General features: G+C 53.6%; 2 protein-coding genes across 3 annotated transcripts; one reads left to right on the top strand and one right to left on the bottom strand.

Annotated features, from left to right (window-relative positions):
* Positions 1–1,616: 1,616 nt before the first annotated feature.
* On the bottom strand, positions 1,617–13,713 carry C10H3orf18 (chromosome 10 C3orf18 homolog). 2 transcript variants are annotated; one of them, XR_011048826.1, is made up of 6 exons: positions 13,626–13,713; positions 9,477–9,878; positions 8,055–8,080; positions 6,279–6,408; positions 3,135–4,354; positions 1,617–2,538 (listed from the first exon to the last, which is right to left on the bottom strand). XR_011048826.1 is itself a non-coding variant. In XM_068408651.1 (5 exons), exons 2-5 carry the CDS (start codon positions 9,717–9,719, stop codon positions 4,274–4,276), a joined length of 480 nt encoding a protein of 159 aa, XP_068264752.1. In that variant the 5' UTR covers positions 9,720–9,878; positions 13,626–13,713; the 3' UTR covers positions 1,617–4,273. The 2 variants fall into 2 exon arrangements, 1 of the variants encoding a protein (XP_068264752.1); XM_068408651.1 differs by having other exon boundaries at positions 1,617–4,354.
* A 5,949-nt stretch (positions 13,714–19,662) lies between these two features.
* On the top strand, positions 19,663–23,948 carry RAB33A (RAB33A, member RAS oncogene family). The gene is made up of 2 exons (XM_068408650.1): positions 19,663–20,011; positions 23,435–23,948. Exons 1-2 carry the CDS (start codon positions 19,787–19,789, stop codon positions 23,888–23,890), a joined length of 681 nt encoding a protein of 226 aa, XP_068264751.1. The 5' UTR covers positions 19,663–19,786; the 3' UTR covers positions 23,891–23,948.
* The last annotated feature ends 27 nt before the right edge of the window (positions 23,949–23,975 follow it).

Raw genomic sequence — 23,975 nt, 5'->3', positions numbered from 1 at the left:
GCATGGAGTAGGGATGGAAGCTGCCTCAGCTAGACAGTAAATCCATTTGCTTTAGGTCAGCAGTATTCCTCTGGGGCATGCACACAAAGTACTTCTCTCTAAAAAAAAAATCTAGTCTGTGCTACCTCTTAATACTCTCTTGGGAAGCCACAGTAGAAAACATGTCTCCATAAAAATGTAAGTGTTCAAGGAGAACAAGCAGAATTCCCCACTATTACGAGCTACTCTGTGTGTAGTTGAAATCCCAATCCATGGCTTCAGCTTCCACATTTATGCAGTGACTTGGAATGAAAGTCAATGCCTATTAAAGGTGGGCAGAATTCCACCCATCTCAGAGAGCTAGGATCTCACACTGGATTACTTGGATTTTCTTTTTTTAAATGATGAACACTTTTCATTTTCCATACAGTTAGTTACCCTTTCTGTGTAGCCAAATCCTACCTCTAAGCAAATGCATTTCAAGTGGTTTTAAGCTCAGACAGTTTTAGTCTGACTTAGTCAAAAATAAGAGATCATTACAGTTGGATCAAAAGACAGGAGATGAAGCAGGTTTGTTATCTAGCAAAGTTTGGAAGATTCTCATAAATGGTTTTGGTGAAGGCATAAAGAGTGTTGGCAACTTGCAAATTAGCCTTGGAGTTTGTTTTTAATAAAGGTATAAAACGTAGCACCTCAGGCTTCTACTTTGCTTCCCCCATGTGCAACAACCTCAGCACACGTGTGTATCACCAGACAAGGTGAGTTTATCTGAACTGGGGTTTTGGGGATTATAAAACAAGGTTTGGTCATTCAGGAGCACCCACAGATCTATGTGAAAACAAGGAACAATGAGCATGAGGAATCACACATGGAGGAAAACAGACAGGCCCTTACACCCAAATGTTGGTACCCAATTCCATCCTCTTGTGTATCTCATAGTACCTCATAACTGGCTTGATTGGAACACAAGCCAATTCTGCTTCATCTGTACATCCACAAGTCTCCACAGCTGAGTCTGTTTATGCCCTGCATTTTTCTGTGTGCCATACAACTATTTAGCTTTGCATACAATTAATTCTGTTCCTGTGCATAGCCTCTTCAGTTAATCTGACAGCTTTCCTAACTAATCCCAAATTTTGGGTCTGTGGGCCAGAGGACGAGGCGGAAAGCAAATCTGAAATACACCAATAATATCACCGTGAAGCTACCGATGCTGCTGCCCACAATGTTCACCCCAGTATGGGCAGGCTTTCATGGACAGAGCTGCAGGTGAGCTGACGAACCCCTAGTTTGTCCCGGAATTCAGCTGGTTAAAGGATAATATGGCAACAGACAAGTCAGAATTTGTCTTTCTGCACTCTGGATGCCCAGGATCTGCTAGGCTGGAAGCTCCTGCCTTCCCAACTTCTCCACCAAGCACCAAGCCTTCCTGAAGAGGTCTGAGTCTCCATGCTGTGGAGCACTAAACCTTGACCCCTGCAGAGCTTCTCCTTCCAAGTTTTTCACACTTACTTCAGCCTTTGAAAGAGATGGGGAATTCACTGCATACAAATTATGAACGGGTACTGAGGATACACTCCAGCAGTCTTCTGTGGAAAATGCAAATGATGGGGGGGAAAAAAGACAATCACGCTAGATTTCATGTAAATATTTTAATTATATTTCATTGCTTAAAACACAGAAACACTTGAATTAAATTACATCATAATGCTTCTGCTAAATTGTACATATACTTCCAAGAACTGTGAGAGGAGGCGCTATTGAACTAAAAGAATACTCCAGTACAAGCCCAGCAAATACCCGTAATATTCTTTTAGTCGTCTTATCTGTACTTCTTTAATCTAAGGGCAGTCATCACAGGACAAAGCCTACCATTACAGGAAGAATGGTTAAAGAGAATTCCTCTGTAGGTGTGTTTGTTATACGAGATATAGCTCAGCATTAAGGTGGAGCAAGGTGCATGTTTCTGCACCTGAGCTGGCAGATGCACTGCTTAGCAGCTGCCTGTGCAGCACGTGGAGTTGGGTAAAGAGCACAAAGTAGGCTGTTGGTTTGAGGAAACAGCTCAGCTTACACTTGCCTTTTATCAAGTTTAAAAGTTCCAATCCTAAGAGTTCCAGGGGAAATGCTGTGATTTAGGACAGCCATCCACCCCTGCTGCTGCTTGCATCCCTGTCCTGCTGCAGAGCGTGGGAGTGTGACAGGCAGCGACGTGCCAGCTGCTGAAGAGAGAAATCTGATGTCCCTGTGGCTGGCTGCCCTCAGTGAGCACTTGGAGGAGATGGTAAGTGTGCATGTTGGGGGGGGGTGATGTATTTGCTTCTCAACTGGTCACACAGCCATAACCTTTGGGAAGACTCACAGATAGTGTCCCAATTCTAAGGACCTAAGTGAGATTACACGGAGTATTTGTACCCACGCACCTTCCTTCCAAGAGTATCCCTGGAGTACAAACACCAGCAGCCTGGGAGTGCCTCCTGCCAGATCTCCTGGGTATGAAGGATAGGCTGTTTTCCACAGGTGATGACACTCCTAGCTCTAGTACACTCCCAGAACTCCCTGGGTTTAAAAAGAAAGAGGGATACAGAAAAATTAAAGCAACTTAGCCCACGGGGAAACTGTGTCAGTGAAGGAGGGAGGGCTGGTAAGGAACTGTGCACTGCAGGGGTCAGTGGCACATGCCCAGTAAAGAGCCTGCATTTACTGAATATGCAAAAAAAAAAAAAGATTGGAGAGAGCAAAAACTAACTGGCAGGTCCAAACTTGCAACAAAGCACATGATACCTGAATTGCCACTTAGCGAAACATCTCCTTTCATAAAGCCTACCTTTAGATCTGCATTTACATTTTGGCTTGCCCTCATTCCCTTTTGACTGGTGTGGATGGAATATGATCTGACAAATGCATGTGCTGCAAAAAAGTCAGGAGGTGATCAGTGCATGCATGCAGGCTCTGCTGCTGGCCCCTGGCTGCTGTGCTGGCCTGCAGCACTCAGGGCTGGTGGCCGCCTGAAGGCTCTGCAGAGGACAGCCCCCATGCCGCACTGCCGCATGCCAAGGTGGCCAGAGACCCCGTCGCACTCTCTCCCTCCTGCAGCCCTGAAGGACACACAGGCAAAGAGATGCTTCAGGGTTACAGGGAAACTCCTGGCTTACCTGTCTGGTCCCACCTTCTGCATTAGCAGGTAACAGGAGCAGAGGCCAACACAAAGCTCCGTGTTTCCTTCAGCAGGAAGAAGAGGAGGCTCTGACTGCAGGTCCTGGCAGGTAAGGAAGTAGGAACCAGCTGTTCAGTCACCTCTGGGGGCAGACATGGGGCTGTTGTAATGTTGAGCCAATACATGTTTTTCCTTATTTAAAAGAAAGTATTTCAAGGCTTAATCTTTTTTCTGGATAACACTCTGCACTGTAGAAACTTCTCTGAGCCAAAGCAGGAGCAGGATACGTGGTATCGGAACCCCAGTTCTACTCGACTCCTCTCTGTGGCCCAAGCACCGTTATTTCTAGCTCAGCAGCAGGGAGTCACACACATTGACACCCCCTGCCTCTAGCCGTGTGAACTCCCCTCTGTCTATATAGCAGCCCTAATTTGGGATATCCAGCCACTTCCTCAGCTAAGATGTAATCAGCCAAATGTTTGCTATTTCACTTTTTAAAGCTAGAGAATTCCCCATGCTTCAACACCACCCTGGGCGCACATTTATCAGCAGCCCACACGCCACAAGGGGGATAAGCCCATGGTATGTGTTTTCCTTGGCGTGCCCCAGATTACCACTCAGCTAGGGGAGTCAGCTCTCCTTGCTCAGAGGGGCTTTGCCACCAGTCACTCCTCCAGGATCTGCCAAAGCTGCAGTCACTGTACAGAGAGGCTCATTCATTGCTTTCCTTGGGGTCTGGTGGCACAAAGCCAATGGGAAGCTCTCTGAAACATGCACCTCTCCTTCTTCCCTGACCCAGAGAGCGTGCACATGTGCTCTGACAAGTTAATCTACAACAAAGCAGGCACTGTTCCTAAGCACGCAGCTTGGTAGATGGTACCAGTCAGCACCAGCCCAGAAACTGGAGCTCATGACCTTTTAGTAGTAACAGACACACCAAAAAATCACCACTGCCATCACTAAGGGTTTGCCTCCCAAAGTGACAACAGTTCCTAGTGCTTGTGCCCATTTGTAACACAAACCAACGGGGTGACCAGCTGGGCTCGGTGGATCAGCCATGCTTGCGGGAAGTCACTGGTTTGTTGGCTTCATCCTCCCCAGTCTCAGCACGATCCCAGAGCCAGGGGCAGGTATTGTTCATGCATTGATGGCATTGGCAACGTCTGTGAACACGAGACGGCTGGGTCTCTGGAGGGCTCCTTGACTTGTCAGCAGAATCTGCATTGAAGCAGTGAAAGATGAGACCCAGCAAGTCTGCCTGTGCTCAGGTGTGTGTGCTTGGGCACAGACTGCACAGCACTGTAACTGGATTCTGCCCCTTACTGAGGGGAGGCTGGCTGACTACCATGGCATTAACAAGGCTGTGACAGAAAAATACAACAGGCCAGAAAGCAAGTCAGCACATCTATGCCAGTTTAAAATCCCCACATCACTGGATTACTGGGTCTCACTCTTCATATATACAAGGCAGCATGAAAAGACTTGAAACATCAAGAAGGCCGGGAAACATGCCATGAACTGAACTTTAGCTGTTGTTTCAGACTCTCCTTCTCTTACTATGTTAAGCCTTTAAGCTTGCATACTTTCCAAGCAGAAGTATCTGTGCATTAGTGAGCTCTGGAGGGATCTGAGGTATCCTGCTGGCCAGCCCCTGTATAGGAAGGATCTGCTTTTACTGTGCTAAGTTGAACTGACCTTTTCATTTCCTCCCTTTACTACCTGAAGGGGAGCCCTCTATGGGCGCTAATAGAGGGATCTGATGTTTTCCGAGTATGTGCTACTCAGAGGACAAGATCCTTTGCTTTTATACAACAGTATTTCTTGCTTTCCCAAACCAGTGACTATCTTTCATATTCCAACACACACATCTCCTTTGTGCTCTTTAACAGGTTGGGAAGCATGTCTTAAGGTAAATATAATTACAGTTGTATTTATCTCCTCTTTCCCTTTCTGCCCACACCAAGCTTGCTACAGATTATCTGAAGGTGTAAAGTGTGTGGAAATTGAGAATTGTTTGGGAGAACTGCTTCTGGAACTGGAAAAGCAATGGAAGACACAGGCAACACAGAGCAGCTGGAGAGGAATTCAAGAAAGGAGAGATGTCTGCTCTAAGGGGAGGCTGCATCACTGGCTGAGAGACGTACCTGTTCCCACCATCCTTGCCGGCTCTGTCTCTCAGAAAGGCTTTTTGTGTGGTGGTGACAAAGGAAACAGAAAACACTGTGAAGCTGGCTGCAAATGATGGTGAGAAGCCCTTCTTCCCTATTTCTCCTACCTCTTGGTACACGGGGAAGGAGACAGCCTCTTGTCAAAGGCCCATCTGGACCATTAACCAAAAACAACTGGCCAAGCTATCAAGCTCTTTCCTAACTCATAAATGTGGTAAGTCAGTGGTCTCTGAGGACCTTGTAACTTCCCAGCATGCTGCATGCCTTTGAACACTCAGAAGTAGTCAAAGCAAAGCCTTCTTCCCCTCTCCCCAAATTCAAACAGAGAACTCTCCTCCCGTTTCTCTTTCTGAGCCATGCCTGCTCTGTGCCCAGCGAGGCTGGCCTGCAGGTGCTGACAAGACCAGGTGTGCCACGCCACAGCAACGTGCAGGCTGCCTGCGTTCTTCAGGGCTTGCAGCACAGTTAACTGTTACGATTACAGGCTTTCCCTTGGCAAGGCCTTGTTCCACACTTGCATCCTTAGGCAAAGCAGGGATACCTTAAAACTGGGTGGAAATTATTTGCTTTTCAGGGCCAGGGCAAAGGAGCCTCAGTGCTTTGTGAGCATTGATGCCCTGTCTCCCAGAAAAGGGCGTTCATCCTACTGCTCCCTTGTGGTGCCCTGGGTGGTAAACTGTAATAAACTCACCCTTAATTACTGAAGTTGCCCTTTGCTCTCTCCTAGTTGAGTAGAGCCAGCACTTTGCCTCCTCAGGCTCTTCATCCTAGTTGCCTGACTTTTCAGTCCATCCTAAGCACTCTGAAATGCTCAAGCCCCCTATCTCCAGGGCTGGCAGAGATAGGGGATGTCCTCCTGAGGTCCTACATGGTTTCCTCACCCTACAACCCTACAAAACCTCTTCGACTCTTTAACAAAAGCAGTGCATGTACCAGTGGTTGTGGTAACAGACTCGCTGGCCCCTGCTGCCTACCTTGCTCTGTGATGCCTGGGAAGATGCTGCATCTCGCCCATGTTCCAGCAGCTCCTGCTCTAGTTCGTCCTGCTCCTCGGTGGGATCAAAGTTGTACATGGGCATGAGCTGGTGCCGTAGCTTCTCCAACCTGCCCATGGGAGGGAAGGGAAAGGGTTGGTTGAGAAGGACAGATGCTCAGGCTGCCTTCCCCACCCCACTGCTGAGGCTTTCTGCAGGCTGTTCCTCCTGCTGCACAGGGATTCTGTTCTTGTTGCTCTTGCTGGATAAGGGTCATGTCCTGCAGGGATGAGGATAAGAACCTACTACACACAGCTGGCCGGAGTGGAAGATACCCAGAGTGCTGTTACAGGGATTAACTGCCATCACTAATCTATCTTGGCAGGCATTACGCACAGAAGAATCAGACAGGGATTTACATTCCTGCAGACCTTAAAAGACCAAGCTTTACGCGGTGGGACAAAAGAGACAGTGGAACATACTGGCTAGGCATTTTGTGACTTCTCCCCCTGTCCCCTTGCCACAACAGCCAGTCCTGCCATGTCACACTATGTCTGCCAGCAGAAGTCTACTTTTAGCTCCAGTGGCCTAAAAGTAGTACTTTAACTCTGTGGTGAAGTCAGCAAAAATAAATAGAAAATAATAAACAATAAATAGAAAACAGGAAAGAGGGAGATTCTCATAGAAGGCTGATGCCCGTGGACACTGTTCTTACTCGTGTATCATTGCTTCAAGTGACAGAGCTATAAAGTATTACCCTAAGGGCTCTCCCTAAATACTGGGCACCTCAGAGAAAGAGGATGGATGGGTGGGCATGCTCCTGTGAAAACACTGAGCCCTGCCTTAGGCTGTAGCTGAGTTTTGGGGGGTGGGAAGGGAAACACACAAGCCGTTACTGGCAATATCACCACAAATATCTATTTTGGCAAGTGTTAGGATGACACATTCCCTCCCTGCTTCTGTATGGGTTTGCCAACACAACCACTATTTCCAGCAGCGTTACGTTCACAGGCCAAGCATTAGCTGCTCCTGTGGCAGTACCCAGAGCTGGGCTTCAGGGTCTGGCTTGGAAATTTTACAGTGCAGCAGCACTTCTTGAAAGTCCATGGCCAGGCCGGGCCTGGCACAAGGCGTCAGGCAGGGAGGAAGTACCACATCTAATGGATCTTCGTCAGTGTCTCTGCTGTCAGACACAGAAGAATCAAGACGTGTGTCTCCCTGCATGCTGCTCTCCTATTTTCAGCCAGGAGCTTAACAAGGAAATTAAGACACTAAGTCTTGGGCTAGAAAGCTGCATTTGTGCGCTATGCTGCTGCCAGTTGTGGTGACTGCAGCTAAAGAGGCCTTCAGACTTGCAAGGCCAGTGTCATTGGCCTGGGCTGTTGGAAAACATAGGGATCTGTGAATGGCTGAAACGTGAGGTCCACACCTCTCATGGCAGAGTTCCCAGCTTTATACACTCATATCCCATTCCTCTGTTTTAACACATCTCGTAGATGAAGCATGAAGAGTTTGCAGGATCCCTAACCTCCTCCTGCTCAACCATGTTTTCCTTTCCAAAGCTGCAGAGGAGTCTTTGAAGCCCTGGTGTTAGAAAGTCAAGGTTAAGGCCAATACCAGGAGTGCAGTGTCCCTACCCCTGCCTCATTCACACGCAGCTGAGTCCCCATCGGCTTGTTCTCAGACAGCCATCCCATACACTCCCCATCTCCTTCCTAGCCCTCTCTGGGTTTTGAAGCACTGAGTTCCCTTCAGCCAACAACAGACATTACTTACCTCTTCCTCTTCCTGATATACAGAACCTGAAGGAGAAAGAACACCATCATTACAACAGTCCCAGTAGGATGTGGAACAGCTGAGGAGAGAAATTTTGAGCATGGGGCACACAGAAAGGAAGTGTAGCAAGTCTGGTGTCACTGTGCATCAAAGCAGGGGGAAGGGAGAAGTGACAGCCGAAAACGAAATTTCATATGCATCAGTGTAAGCTCAGTAGCGCATCATGTCTGACATTAAGTGCTCTAGTGGCCTGTTATTAGGTGCGTTAGTAGTAGTAAGAGTATTAGGTGTATTATTGTTAGGTGTAGCTCAGCACATTTTTGGTGGCTGCAGAACATATGTTGCAATTTAAGAGTGGATGAAGAACCTTCCCTTTGTGTTTTTCATCTGTAGATTTCCTACAGTGTAGAAGTGCTGTTACCCCCTCCCCAGCATGAAGGGAAGAAGCAAAGAGGGCATGCTCAGTGACTTGCCTCGTGTCAGCCAGTAAGAGTGGCTGCGCTGGGAAGAAAGTGAGGCTTTTGGCCTCCAGAGCCTTGTTCTGAGAACTACGAACGCTGGATGTTGCTCTTGGGAACTTATGACCATTTCCAGGATAATGTTTCCAGGTTCTCTTAGGGGCTTTTGGAAAAACTCCTCCTTGGGCCTGCAATGAAATTTTGCAGTAGTCCCTTTCTGTAGGCTCCTCTGATGGTTGTATTAGTGAAACTCTTCCTCCTATGAGGAATGGGAGCTTGCCGCTACCTTCTGTTCTCTGTTGGCAGGTAAACGAACTGGTTATATATCAAAAGAAGAACTGCAGCACTCGCGTGGCCCGCATCAGGCCCAGAACTACAGCTTCTGAAGGCTTCTGACTACAGCATTAATGGCAAGGTTAGTTATGCAGCAAATCCTCAAGGGCTTTCCTGATACCCAGCAAGCAGAACCTTGGAAATGCAATCCAGATGAGTCTAGCTAAAATGGATTCAGGCTGCTTTAATTCCAAAAGGCGTCTCCACAGGGGAGATTAATGTGATTTCAACAGTCTGCTTTAAAAGCTAATTTGGATGAACTTTCTTGTGGGGCCCTTGTGTTGACAAGGTTTAAATCAATGCAGCTGTTCCAGTTAACAAGTCAGAACAGAATCTGCTTTGTGTTCTTTTAACTGAACTTCCTATTGCTATTAAAAATAAATACTGATCCCACATATGGCTTCCTCTAGGCCTGCTGAGCAACCCGTTCGGACTGGACCTCAGAGAGACTGCAGAAATATTGGAGCACTGGATAAAGGCCTTAAAAAGGGATCTCAGGAACTATCAATTCCCAGCAGTTCTGGGTGAGCCTTTAGTAGCAAGTAAATTATTCAACCCAAATCAGTCCTAGAGCCCCTTTGCCACCCTCCACCCTCAACAGACAGAGGAATATTTAGCAGGGCTCTCTTACCATAGCTACAGCCAACCCAATGACAGTAATGATCCCAAAGGACAGCAGCATTGTGCTCAGGCCAGGTCCAGTGCTGGCCACATCTGGGATTTTGGTGGTGTTGAAACTGGTAGTCTCAGGGCTTATGGTAGCTGTTTCTGCTACAGTCACATCCAGAGTTGTCCCTGGGTCTGGCTCAGCTGTGGTGGTGGTGGTGGTGGTGCTGTGATACAAGTCATGCACAGAGGGTGAGCTGTAACTCATCCTGCCAGCTCTCAGTAGCTCCTTTTACCAAGCTGTTGTCCTCACCCATCAGCTACAGAAGCGGAGAGCTGCCCTTCGTATCAAGGACCCTCATGTGAGACCCATTCTGTAGCATCATCGCTGATGGTTTTTCTTCATAGGAACCACGCTGCTTTCTGCCTAGGAAAGAAGGAGAACAAATGAACAGTGCAGAGCTCTTAGAGACAGGCACAACCTTTTCCAGAGCTTCCCAATTCACTGGTACAATTTTTGGGAGCAGCTCACAGATGCCCACTCAAAATAAGAAAAAGATTTTTCAGAGGAACTGAGAGCCCCCAAAGTCATGCCTGATTCACTTGAGTCAGTGATATGCTCTCCCCTCACTGCTTCAGCTCTGCCTCCTTGCAGGCACTTGGCAGATCTAGGTGAGGACAACCTCAGAACCCCTATCGTTGGTCTGCTCCAGGCTGAGCCAGGTGGCCTCTATCCGCCCTGGGAGCATTTTCCTGCTTCTGTCTCTTGCTTTTGATTTTTGGAAAGTAACACAGATCCCCTTATCAGTGGGAACACATCCAATAAAACGGCACTCAGCTGTGAGGCATCCATATCTCAGGATGCTTTTTATTGAATCCAAAGTAGGACTTCTCTGTTGTGGTAGTGACTGGTAAGTCACTGCACTATCCATCGCCCCACTGTCCCTCATCCCAGATGCTCTGGAAACACAGTTTCCTTAAAGCAGTGGGTTGTACTGGTTCCCTGTCTGCTACTAAAGACAGTATTTCTCAAGTCCCCCATGAACGCACCCACTCAAGCTTAGTCATGCACTGCTAATTATCAATATTAATTTTAAAATGAGTCCAATTCTGGATTGGAATTGTGAAATTTGATAGACCTATTCATGCTGAAAGCATGAAAGGCTTTAATTGCTTCATGCTTCTATTGTGCAAATGATCAGGAGTTGCAAAACACCATGGGATGATCCTATGGGAAGTATTTGCACAACTTTGTTTAGAAAACCACTGTATATAACATTAGTTCAGCAATTGCTTCCATGAAAATGCAGCTACCTCTGGACCAGAGCAGTGCTGACCCTGAGAACTACCGTAGCAGTCCTCTGGTAATTTCTCTGCAGTTTAGCAGACATTACATCTCTGGACTGGAATGCAGCTGGGACATAGGGGTTAATGAGCTCTGAATAGAAAAAGATGTGCCTGCAAAGAGAAATGAGCCATTGTTCTGCTCCGCTCTGTTCTATTCTAGGCACGGTTATTGCGCAGTTCCAATTACTGTCATGCCCTACTGCTGTCCATAATTCCATTAAGCAGTGTGATTAACATCTGTCACTAACAACTGAAGCAGAAAAATCACACCAGGCAAACAGCACCAGGCCATCCTGTGGTCAGCCAGCAGCCTGAGTAGCCACCTTGACTTGCACAGCACTTGTCCTGCATCTCCTTGACCAGGTAAATCTCTCACGACACACACAGGATCTCTCTCACAGCTCCCTGTGAACAACTGTGTGAAGCAGGAGTTCCTTGGGGATTTGAAGTGCCTGGGGAGACTGTGGGAGCTGTCAAACTCCCATGAGTTTCTAGAGAAACGTGAAGATAGCAGTTCTGGTCTGGTCCCACCTAACATCATGCTGAGATGTAAGTTCATTGCAGCTGAAAGGGACCGTGTCCTTCACTGACCACCAAACCATGTACGCCTAGTTTAGAGCATGTGGTACCTGGATCTCCCCAGCTGTTACTGACCACAGTGGAGTTCAGGTGTAGTGGACACTCGGGCACAAAGGTGGCAAATTTAAATCCGAGTGCCACAGCAGCAGCAGCAGCTACAGCCCAGCAGGGAAAGGGAAGGAACTGTTGAGCAGGTATTGGGCAGACTGAGCAGCTGCTCAGAGAGAACCATCAATTTGTGCTATTCAGGGAAACTCTCCATGACGATAGTTCACATTTAAAAAAAGCTACCACCAAGGAAACAAAAAGTGGAAAAAGAGCCTAAGTGAAAGGAGTGAAGCAGGCCCAAAGGCTTTGCAAAGTGTGGCTCTAGATCTCAAACAGCTCCTGAATTTTGGAAAAAAAATGGGTTAGGCCTTCATCTCAATGCAGTGTCAGTTTTGGAAAACCACTGCAAGTTGGATGTTGAAGCTGATACCAAGCCTTTGGATGAGACCCCTCCTATATGGACCACACACTGTGCTGCTGTGCATTGCCCCTCTGAATTAAGTTAGGCTAGGTTAAAATTAGCCAGCTGAAAAGCTGGTCCCATGGGAATGGGGGCTCTTGTTCGTGCTCTCAGGGTCCTGTCCATGCTGAAGGAGCCCCAAGCCCAGAGACCTGGCTCTAAAAGTGGTCCTGTATGAAAGGTTTCTGACATGGCTTAGACAGCCAGTTCCATGTCCAGATGAGAGTGTTTCTGTTCCCAAGCCCCTTCTGGTCCAGGTTGCAGAGGGCCAGATGGGGAGGCTGAGTGCAAGTATGGCCCAGGGCCCACGGCTTACAACGGTAGAGCTGGGGGTGGATGATCTTTGCCACCACCCTCCTGTCCCCGTTGTCATCCTGGTGCTGGAAGTTTGATCTTCAGGCTGGGCACACTTCAAGTCTCTGATGGCTGTTCTAGGGCCAGGGACAGCTACTACCTATCACTGGCAGGTTTCAGCACGGTCCTTGCACAAATAGAACAGAATAGAAGAGGAACCAGATCCTCAGCTGCTGTGAGCTGGCATTCTTCCATTGCCTGCACCAAGAGAGCTCACACAGCCAGGACCGCTCTGTGCTGGGCTCTGCTGGCTCTGGGAATAAGGAGAGCACGTTCGTTTCTCTCCTAAGCCAGCATTTCCAAACTGGTCTCTTAACAGGCGCTGCGGTGGCCAGCACCTGCAGAACATCATTGTGTCAGGCTCTAGCTTGAGGCTGATGGCTTTTCTGAGTCTTGGTTTTAATCTCTCTGTGCTGCAGTTTCCTCTTGGGTATGACAGGAACAGAGGTTTGTGTCACAGGGATGAAGATGGGTCACAGGGTCTCTGGATGAAGAAGGCAAATAACAACTAGTATTTTTTCTGCATTACTTCACCAAGATGAAGTGTCTCTAGTAATTCAGCAATGCAAGCGGCGTTGGGTTGCTGTTGGCTACGGGATGTGGCTTCCCAGTGCGTGAACTTGTGGCTTCCTCACCGGCTGGCCGCAGGGCTGACCAGGCTCCAGGGCAGCCCCCAGGGCAGGGGAGAAGCCCCAACCGCGTGTGCCCACTGTCCCGAGGCACCTCAGCTGTCACCCTCCGGCTGTCAGAGAGGTGCCACGGTCCCATCCCACCCGGGCACAGGCGCGGGGACGCTCCCCAGCAATGTCACCCCTCCTCTGACCCCGCACTGCTGGAAAGCTGAAATACAAGCAACCGCCGCGGCCCGTAACCCCCTCCGGGCAGTGCCACCCCGCAGCTGCCCGGGGACTGTCCCTGCGGGAGGTCTCTCCTTCCCCGGCCCGGGGAGAAGTTTCTAGATGGATAACGGGTTATGCGGCCCTTCCCGCTCCCAAACGCTACCCGGGCGGTGACGGACCAGCCCCGGGGCTCGCAGCCGGCTCCCCGCCGCAGTGCTGCCTGCGCTCCGCGCCCGCGGCTCCGGCCGCCCGCAGCGCTCCGCCTCGCCGGGGCGGCCGGCACAGAGACAGGGTCGGGCACAGCGCGGGGCGCTGCCGCCCGCCCTTCCCTGCCGTCGAGAAGCCGCGGCAGCCCCCGCCTGCGCCCGCGGCCCGGGACGGGACGGGACAGGACAGGACGCGAGGGGAGGGGAGGGGGCGGCGCGGCCGGACGCCCCCGCGGCCCGGCCCAGCCCGCCGCAGCCGCGCCCCTCCCCGGAGGCAGTTGCGTTTCAGCGCCGCGCCCCCCCCGCCGGGGCGGCCGCTGCCCGCCGGGGCCGGCACTTACTGAGCGCTCCCCGCTGAGGCGTCCGGTCCCCCCGGAGCGCCGCTGGCGGTGGGGCCGCCGGGGGGCCGCGCCCTCGGCCGCGGGGCCGCGCTGCCCGCGGGGGGCGGGCCGGGCCGGGCCGCGCCGGGCCGCTCAGCTCCGCGCGCACCGCCGCACGCACGGTGGCCCCGCCCCGCCGCTCCGCGCCCCAGGCGATTGGTCGGCGTCCTCAGGGCTCGCCTCGCGGTTGGTCAGTGCGCCTGTCACTCATGCGCACGGCGGCGGCGGGCAGGCGGTGCGGCGGCCGTGGCGGCGCTCGGTGAGCGGCGGGAGCGCCTCAGCCGTGCGGCCCTCACCCTCACGCCCCTTCCCCAGGGCCCCGCCGCAGGCTGCCAGGCGGGAGGCGGCTGTGCCTGCAGCCCTGACGGGAGCCGGCTGCACCCCCAGCCCCGCCGGTGGCGGTAGCCATGAGGTGAGGCGTCGCTGTGCGGGCGCGCACGCCTCTGAGGGGCCCCCGGGCCCGCCGCCGCCCGGGTGAAGGGACCCCGCGGCAGCGCCGCGGTGCAGGCCGGGCGGGGTGCCTGGCGTCCGTCAGGTGTCGCGTGTGCAGGGAAGGCCGGGACAGCTGGAAGGAAGCCGGGCTCGTCCCTGCGGTGTTCTGCGGGGCTCGTTTACTGCCCGAGAGCCGCCCGGTCACTGAAATGAGGCGTGGGTGGGCAGCTCCCTGGGTGGTAAATGGGGACGTGTACCCCCTCCCCGGTACGGCCGGCGGGGCTGTGCGAGGGGCCGGGTCAGCGCGCCGCTGACCCAGCAGCAGAAAGGTATCGACTTGCACGGCGCAAGCCCCTGCTCCTGCCCAGGGCTGTGAGCGAGACAGGGAGTGTGGGGCAGGGGCCGAGAGTGGGACAGGCTGTGCTTTTGAGGGCCACCAGTGGACGTGTTGGACTGCAGTCAGCGGGGAACTGCGGGCTGAATGGAGCAAACCACAGAACTGTGGGGAAAAAAAAATCTATTCCCTACCTGTGTGCAAACAGGTATTTGCACCAAGAAGTAGCATACAGGGACTATTAGTAGCAGGGACCTCACATCAGTAGCTGGTCTGCTTTATTAATGACAGTAGTGGCAGCATTGTTCCAGCCATGGCCAATTAAAGTCTTCTTTGCCTCCCTAACAACGCTAATGGTTAATGTTTTATTCCTTTAGTGTTCCTCTTGTGCCAGTATCCCCAAAACAGGGCCTTGGAGTGGGGAACTGCTTGGGTAAAGACTCTAGCTGTCAGACTGCTTATGCGTAACATAAAGGCAAGTTTTCGTAGGGGCTGCTTATCTCTTTGCTGGGGGTAACAAAGATGGTAAGAAGGTGATCCTTGGGCTCTTAGAGCACCCACCCCTTTGCCAGGAGGTAGCAGGTAAGCCAATGTTGAGATCTTGGCTGCAAGGTATTCCCTCTGCTGCTTCCCTGGGCTCTGTTTGGTTTGATTTTGCAAAGGAGGGCAGTGGAGGCCTGGCTCTTCCCACAGTTTCACTGTGCAGCAAGAGCAGGGCAGGCCCCACACTGCTGCCTCCACAGGTGCCCCATGCAGCAGGGTCCGGGGCTGCTGCAGGGGTTCAGTGCCAGCATCTGCCCAGGTGGGAGCTGACCTAGGCTCCACAGATCTCCCTGCAGCAGCACTCCTGCAGGGCAGAGAGAGGTCCACCCTGGGTGCTGCCGGCTGCTCAGGAGAGGTTTTTAGCTGTTTGTGTGGTGGTTTTCTGGAGGAATTGGAGGAGGAGAGGTTGTGGCCTCTCCCAGACAGTGATGAAAAGCAGCCATCAATAGAGGAATGGGAATGGGCACTCAGGGAAACCCACAGTGGCTCCAGGGACTGTGAGTCAGAAGGGAGGGGGGCCCTCATTTCTGATGGATCACAGCAGGAAAGTGGGGTTGTTGTTCTGTTTGTCTCTCACAGTTCCAAGTGTGATATGCAGCAGCTGTTTTGTAAAGTTTCATGTCCTTTGTCTCCTGCAGTCATCTTGTTTGTTTTTCTTCCCTCTCTGTCTGGCTCTGCCTGGTCTCTCCTTTAAGAGACTGACTTCCCTCTGGCAGGGTTTCCCTTTTCTGGCCTTTGCATCTTTCAAGTGTTTCTCGTCCTTCTAGTTGTACCTTGTGAGCTTTTCTCCTTCCTCTGCTCTTAGCAGCTCAGCCCGGACTCTGTGGCCCTTTGTCTGGTCTCTGGGGATGATGACAGTATGGAAGACTCTTGACCCATGGAATCGAGGTCTTCTGTGAGCACAGGCGCTAACCTAGGACTTGTGGTTTATGAACAGAGAGAGGAATAAAAGAAAGAATCTAGGACCCACCCATGGGGTGGAGAGCCAAGGGCTGAAGCTGAAGGTTGGTGTGTCTGTGGCTTTCTGGAACCAAGGACAGGCAGGAGTGCTGTGCCTGTGTGTAGGCACGCTCACTTCTGCCCTGCCGTGGGCACAGACTGGCCTCCTAGTAGCTCTGGCCTGCAGAGATGGGCATCTCTGCGAAGAAATGGATCGCAGTGGCAGAGCCGGTTAGCTGTCACCCGAGTCTTTTCTTGGGGTAATCCTTTGTTACTCTTAGGGTGCAAGTAATTGGTTTTGTACCTGTGGGCTGGGATTAGGGGAAGCAGTCTGCAAGCTGTCAGAAGGGAACCTGTAATTTCCTAGCCTGAGGGATTCAGCCTGTACTCTTGCCTCCTTTTCTAGACCAGAAGAGCTGCAAACCAGTCCCATTTTTGTGCTGCCCTGAGGAGAATCCACTGCCTGTGGTCAGCTGGTGCTTAGCCACAGTGGCTTGTGGTAGCACCAAGTGTCCTGTGAGTCTCAACACTGACTGGATCAGCTGATGATAAGGAGGAACACATGTGGAAGCCAGGAACTGATTTCACAACAATGAGATGCCTCAGCCACCCACTGCTCAGGAGGTTGTTGAGTCTCTCACCTCAGTGCGTGCCAGGGGGATTGAGTCAAAGTAAAGGTCCTATCTTCAATCCAAAGCAGTCATCTCTGAGGCAGAGCTGCAGTGCAAGACCTGGGTTTGTGACTGCCCCTGATGTGGTCAACTACTGGCAGAAGGTGTTTGAGAAAAATGGGATCCCTGAAGCACGAGAATCCAGTGAATATATCGTGTCATTTGTCCTGGGAGCAAAAACAGTTAAGTAATAGGAAAAAAATAAGGTCTGTGCGTGCCTCTCACTTTGTCATTTTGGTTGAATCCCTTACCTTTTTTTTTATCTCACTTATAGGAAGTAGAACAACGTTTGCTTCCTTAGATGGCAGAGAGGGTGAGGCATAATTTATCAATGCCTGTAGAACGCTTGGGGTCTCTTACGTGCCTTCTTTTGCAGACATACACACCCACATTGTAACCTGACTTGCTTGGTGGAATGATTCTTAGTTCTACCTATTCTTCTGAGCCCTGAAAAGTAGCAGAAGAACAGTTGTACAGGTTTGGTTTTAAACATGCAGATAGTGTCTCCTAATCATTTGTGGTTTCCAGCAGTCCCATGTGTTTGTCAGCATGCTGGGTCTCCCTGGAGGATGCCATTGGGAGGGGGCAGAGGACACTCAAGTGGCACAAGTGGGCAGGTTTTAAAGTTACTTTGTCTTCAGTTTCAGAGCTTGAATTCCAAAAGCCTCCACACTCCACTTACAGCAGTGCAGCAGGAGCAAATCCAGCAGCTGAGCAACAAGCGACTAGAAAGGTAGGAGAATCTTACAGTTGTTGCTTTGGGAGGTTTTCCTTCAGTCTTAATGCAGCCAGCAGAATGGTAGCAGAGAGAAGGCAGGAGACCATTAGCAGCCGGCATGTCCAGTAACAGTACTGTTTTGGTCTGTCATGGTGACTCAAGTGATGGGCATTTGCTGTTGTTGTCAGGTGGCACATCACCTATCTGTCCTGTCTGGGAGCAAAGAGGGTTTAAGGGATGTGGCAGAGGAGCAGGAAGCTGGCAATACTGCCTCTGAGTTGGGTATGTTTTCATTAAGCCCTTCTGTGCTTACAGAATGTAGCCTTGGCCCCTTCTGTCTGATAAAGCATTCTCTTCAGCTGCCCAGTCCTATACTGGTCTGTGGTGCTGCTGTGCTTTCCTTTCTAGGCTTTGTCTGCAGAGGGACTTCCCTGGTGTTTAGAGGTATCCATGGCTGCTGTAGCTTTGGTCTCCACTTGGCCTCCGTTTGCTTGCTCTGTGTGAGGGGTTCTCAGCGCAAAAATTAAATGAGTTTGGCGTGAAGGAGCTACTTGGAATCATGCTGGGCGTGGGGAGTAGTGTGTGGGGAGAGGAAATATTCAGGAACTTGGATCATTTAGAAGGGTAGGAGATGCTTGGGAGTATGTTTGGAGGTAGCATCCTCCTGCTTGTTTACGTGAGTGTGGTTATGATGTGGATCCTCATTTTGCTGTGCAGATTAATCCTGCCACAACTTATGCAGAATAGGATGTGAGGGTTTCTCAGGGATTAAGTGTGTTAGCAGTGGTTACTATTTGTAGGATCTGAGTATCTTCCCTGAAATTTTCCTGCTGCTCTTGAGTCTTGTGTTAGGAGCAGAAATGGAAAATCCCGAGAGGTATCTGACTTGCAAGTTGCTCTGTCGTAAATGCTGTAAAGGTTGCGACAAGAACTGGTGTCTCTGTGAGCCTTGGTGGGGAGGATCCCTTCTGGGTGACTCTGCTCGTCACCCCGGAGGCAGTCTGGTGAGACAGGATGGTTCAGTGGTCAGTCGGGTGGTCTCACTCAGCTGCACAGACCTGCAGACATGACCAAAATCGGAAAGGAGGGACACGTTTCAGGCCCAGACTCAACTTCACCAGGCTTTTCCACCTTCTGCGTGGTTTATTGCACCCTCTGTTCCATGCTGACAGCAGGCAGCTGAGCACTGATCCCCTGGGGCAGTTGGGACCGCTTAGGGACCTCTGGTAAAGCCTTCCCAGCCCTTGGCTCCTCCAGTTCCCATCAAGTGCCTGCACTGCTGGAGCCTCCTTGTGTCAGGGGCCAGTTTTAGGGGGCCGTGGTCTCTCTTGGAGTTGCCTGGGCTGCAGCAGGAGCCGCGCAGCCCCCGCGGAGCACTGCGGGTCTCTGGATGCAGCAGCGGGAAGGGCAGGCCGTGCTGCTTCCACCTCGTATTGCCCTCATGGTTCACCATGATCCCCCCCGTGCCGCAGCACGCTGCCCGCCCTGTTTCACATTACCCCTGAGAAGAAAGCCAGGTGCCCTCAGCCTGCTCCTGCTGTGGTGCTCCTCTTCCCCCGGGTGGTTTTACCGGGTACCCCTCGCTCCTGCCGTCCCTGCCCTGCTCCACCCACAAAGGATGGGGACATGAGAGACCCCGTCCCGCTCCCCAGCATCTCTGCTGCTGATGGCAGCTGGTGGCGGTGCCACCACAGCCGTGGGGAGCTGGGGAGAAGGGCTGGAGGCCTGACTTGTCTAGTAGGAGCTGCCACGCGTCCCCCTGCCAGCATCTGCGCCGGAGCACCCGCGCGGTGCCTGCGCAGGGCCCTCCGCGCCCCGAGGGCTGCGGCTGCCGAGCCGGGCACAGAGAGGGTTCCCCCGGCATCGGTGGGAGCGGGCACACCGGCATCTCTCGGCTTTTGAGCGTGGGGGTGTTTCTGTCCCCCCGGTTCTGCTCCGGCCGCACCCCTCTCCCACCACCGCCCTAGGACTGGTGTCCCTCCCTCCCCGGAGGTGCCCTGCCGGTGCCCACCCTCCCGGGAAGGCGGCCTGCGGGACGCCCCGGTGCTGCCCAGGCAGCTGCTCCCCGGGGATGGGGGCTGGCCCGGGGGCCGGGGCTCTGCGCCCGGTGCCGTGTCGCCCTCACCCGGCGAGGGGACGCCGGCCGGGTCCCCCTGCCCAGGCGAGTCCCTGCAGCGCCGGGCCGAGTCGGGCCGGTAGGTGGCTCCGTGCCGGTGCGCGGCGTGGGGCGGGGCCGTGCCGTGCCGTACCCGGTGCGTGGGGCGGGGCCGTGCCGTACCCGGTGCGTGGGGCGGGTCCGCAGCCGGTGCGTGGGGCGGGGCCGGGCCGTGCCGTGCCGTGGGGCGGGGCCGTGCCGTACCCGGTACGCGAGGCGGGGCCGTGCCGTGCCGTGCCCGGTACGCGGGGCGGGGCCGTGCCGGTGCCGTGGCCGGTGCCGTGGCCGGTGCGGCCCCATGAGGCGGTGAAGCGGCGGCGGCGGTGCGGGATGGCGGCGGGCGGCGGCAGCGGGCGGCCGCCGGGCCCCGACCCCTCGCTGGAGCCCTACGTGCAGACCCGCATCTTCAAGATCATCGTGATCGGAGACTCCAACGTGGGCAAGACGTGCCTGACCTTCCGCTTCTGCGGGGGCACCTTCCCCGACAAGACCGAGGCCACCATCGGCGTGGACTTCCGCGAGAAGACGGTGGAGATCGAGGGGGAGCGCATCAAGGTGGGCCGCGGCAGCCCCGCACCCGGCGCGGGCGGCGGGGACCGGTCCCCGTCCCTGCCCCGGGGCTGCGGCTTTGCCCCCCAAACGCCTCTCGGGGATGGGGTTCTATTCTCAGCCCCACTCGAGGGAGGGCAGCGGGGGAAGGTTTCTCGCCGCCGTGTTGCGGAGCCGCTTTCTGCCCCCGCCGCCGCGGCGCTGTCACGGTCGGTGCGGTTTGCTGGAGCCTGCGGGCAGCCTGGAGCGGCTGGGGGTGAAACGCTGCTGTCCTGCTCGCCTGACACCCACCGTAACCGGGTCCTCAGGGCGTCGGGCTGGCCCCCAGCTTCAGGAGCTGGGCCAAGAGGGAGGCGAAGCTGCAGGGAGAGGGGGGATGGAGGCGTACGCAGAAACCGCTGTGTTTTCGGGGGAGCAGACGGCTGTAGGCTGCGCTGGAGGGTTGCAGTGGGCTTGGCAGCTGTGATATTAACGCTGGAGGCTGCTGTTAGCCAGCACTGGGAGGGTGCGATTTCAGCAGAACTAGACTAGGACGAATTTGCTGTACGAAGGCCAGCGTGACGCCTGTGAGAAATGCAGCAGCCCAAAGCCAAAGAGCTCTGGCTGATGTGCCAGAGCAGAGCTGCAGAGCAACAGCAGCCGGTAGCAAACAGCCTGGGGAGCCCAGTTTGCAGCTGAGCCTGGCCCGCCCGGTGAGGTGGATCGGCACCGACAGCCCTCTGTGTGCGAGACTGGCTGCCAGAAGACACAGATATTGCTATTTTGCTGACAGATGGGCCATCAAAAGTTGAGGGACTGATCACAGTGAGATTAGAGCTGCTATCGATGGGTAAGAACTTTAGTTGTGCTTTTAAACTGCCCATGAACATTTTTCTCTCTCTCCTTTAAGAGGCGAGGTGCTCATTTTCCGCCCCCCGCCCTCCCACGGAGCCGGGTTGTGGCGGGCTGTAGCGCAGGCTGGCGTGACGCCTGCCGTGCTGCCGCTCGCCAGAAAGCGTTGCCAGGCTTTTCTACCTTGGGATATTGTTTGTGCCCCAGCAGGCAGGAGTGGGAGGCAGTGCAGCAAACCGGCCTGTTCCTGGGCCCACGCGTGTAAGCGGGGAGGTGAGAGGAGGGAGAGGTCCCCTCCCTGTCCCACTCTGCCCACGGAACAGCCCAGGAGAGACCGGCAGGGACACGAATGAGCAGCAGCTCTTCTTTGCCAGCGGTTTTCCACACTGAAAGACTCCGGGGCAGGCGCTGTCTCAGTGTGGTACAGGGTGATTTGGATTAACCCCAGACACTTGTTTAGAAATTGCCCATTCCAGGCTTCCAGACGTTACCTGCAAGGGCCAGCAGAACTGATAGTCACAGACTAACAGCAGAGCGTGGGCAGGAAGGGACCTCTGGGAGTCATCTGCTCCAGCCCCTCTGATGAAGCAGAGCAACCCAGAGCCCATCGCCCAGGACCACGGCCAGGAGGCTTTTGAATATCTCAAAGGATGGAGGCTCCAAAGCTTGTCTGGGCAACCTGTGCCAGTGCTCAGGCACTCTCAGAGTGAAAGGTGTTTCCTGATGCTCAGAGGGAACCTCCTGTGTTTCAGTGTGTGCCCACTGCCTCTGGTCCCGGCACTGGGCACCGCTGAAAAGAGCTGGGCTCCGTCCTCTTTGTAGTCTCCCTTCAGGTAAGATTTCCTCCCTGAGCCTTCTCCAGGCTAACCAGTCCCAGCTCTCTCAGACTTTCCTCGTAGGAGAGACACTCCAGTCCCTTCATCATCTTCGTGGCCCTTCGCTGGACTCTCTCCAGTCCGTGCCTCTCCTGTACTGGGGAGCCCAGAGCTGAACACAGCACTCCAGCTGTGGCCTCACCAGCACTGAGTAAAGAGGATGGATCACCTCCCTCAACCTGCTGGTGATACTTTGTTTAATGCAGCCCGGGGTACCAGTCACCACCTTTGCTGCAAGGGCGTGCTGCTGGCTCACATTCAGCCTGGTGTCCGTCAGGACCCCCAAGTCCTTTTCTGCAAAGCTGCTTTCCAGCTGGGTGGTCCCCAGCATGTCCTGGTGCCTGGAGCTGTTGCTCCCCAGGGGCAGGACTTGGCGCTTCTCTTTACTGAACTTCATGAGGTTCTTGTCAGTGTGTTTCTCCAGCCTGTTGAGGTCCCTCTGAATGGCAGCACGACCATCTCCCATCCTAGCCACGCTCCTCCCAGTTTGGTGTCACCTGCACACTTGGTGAGGGTGCAACGTGCCCCACCATCCAGACCGCTGATGACGATGTTGAACAGGACTGGGCCCAGTATTGACCCCTGGGGTACGCTGCTAGTTACCAGTGTCCAACTAGACTTTGTGTCACTGATCGCCACCTTCTAGGCCCAGACATTCAGCCAGTTTCCAATCCACCTCACTGTCTGCTCATCCACCCAGGAGCTTGTTGGCTTCTCTGTCACTTGGGTCAGGAAGTTGTCATCAGTGCTCTCCAGGAAGCTCCTGGATTGCTCGTGCCCTGCCGTGTTGTCCTTCCAGCAGCTATTGGGGTGGGTGAAGTCCTCCATGAGGACCAGGGCCTGCAAACATGAGGCTGCTCCCATCTGCAGAGAGCCTCATCTGCTTGTTCTGCCTGGTCAGGCCTATTGCAGACACCCTCTCCAATGTCACCCATGCTGGTCTGCTCTTTAATCCTCACCCAGAAGCTCTCAGTTGACTCTTCACCCATCCCCAGAGCTCCATGCCCTCACGCTGCTCTCTCACACAGAGGGTGGCTCCCCCTCCTCATCTTCTCTTTGCCCTGACTCTTCTGTACATACCACTGTGTAATTGTTGGGGTTCTCTTTTGTGGCGTAGGATTAGGTGGACAAATGTCCTGATCCGGCACAAGAATGTTTGTGAAATGAGAAGTGCTTTGTGCGGTTCGTTTCTGTGGTGGGGATGGTGGTCAAGTGCACCAGGAAGAGGATGAGAAGCATGGAGCAGTCGGGCAGCAGCAGGGAGCTGTAGGAGGGCTGCCTGGCAAGGTGTTACGAAGCCAGGTAAGTCATCAGGCAGGGACTTTTCTTGCTGAAAAGTGTGCTGCCAGTTCCCTTGAATATACAGGGTCAGCTGCAGTGGCTGAGAAATGGGCTTTGTTCTGCAGAGCCTTGTGCTTGCCTGTGAATATTGGAAGTAAATGACAGTGTGGACATGATCTCTGCTCCTAGATGAGCTGGGCTGGCTTGGTTGAATTAACAAGCACGTGCACTGGCCTTGGGCACTGTCAGCACAGGCCCAAAAGCTTGTGTAACTCATCAATCAGTCCTGGTTCATCTAGTAAGAGATTGCCCCCTGCAAGGCTCACCTGGTCTCGTGGCTACGGAGTTCAACAAGCCGGCCTGCTCCCGAGGCAGCGGGCCCTGCCCGGGCTGGGCGCTCAGCCCTCCTCTAGCCTTCTGTCTTGTCTGCTTTGCTTCCTAGGTGCAAGTGTGGGACACGGCTGGCCAGGAGAGGTTTCGGAAGAGCATGGTGGAGCACTACTACCGCAACGTGCACGCCGTCGTCTTCGTTTACGACGTCACGAAGATGACCTCCTTCACCAACCTCAAGATGTGGATCGAGGAGTGCAACGGGCACGCCGTGCCCCCCCTTGTCCCCAGGGTGCTCGTTGGGAACAAGTGTGACTTGAAAGACCTGATCCAAGTGCCATCCAGCATGGCCCTCAAGTTCGCCGACGCTCACAACATGCTGTTGTTTGAGACCTCGGCCAAGGACCCTAAGGAGAGCCAGAACGTGGACGCCATTTTCATGTGCCTGGCCTGCCGGCTGAAGGCCCAGCGCTCGCTGCTCTGCCGGGACCTGGAGGGGCGGCCGGGCCAGCCCCGCAGGCTGGAGCCCACGCACGACGCCGCCGGTAAAACCTCCTGCCCGTGCTGAGCGGGGCTCCCGCCGCCCTGTCACGGTCACCCCAATAAAGGCTCTGCGGCCCCACTCAGCTCTGGGTGTTGCTTTGCGCGGCTCG

This window comes from Nyctibius grandis, chromosome 10, assembly GCF_013368605.1.
Source record: "Nyctibius grandis isolate bNycGra1 chromosome 10, bNycGra1.pri, whole genome shotgun sequence".
Classification (NCBI taxonomy): Eukaryota; Metazoa; Chordata; class Aves; order Nyctibiiformes; family Nyctibiidae; genus Nyctibius; species Nyctibius grandis.
Note: the sequence above shows the minus strand (reverse complement) of the source record. Positions and strands in the feature narration are given on the sequence as shown.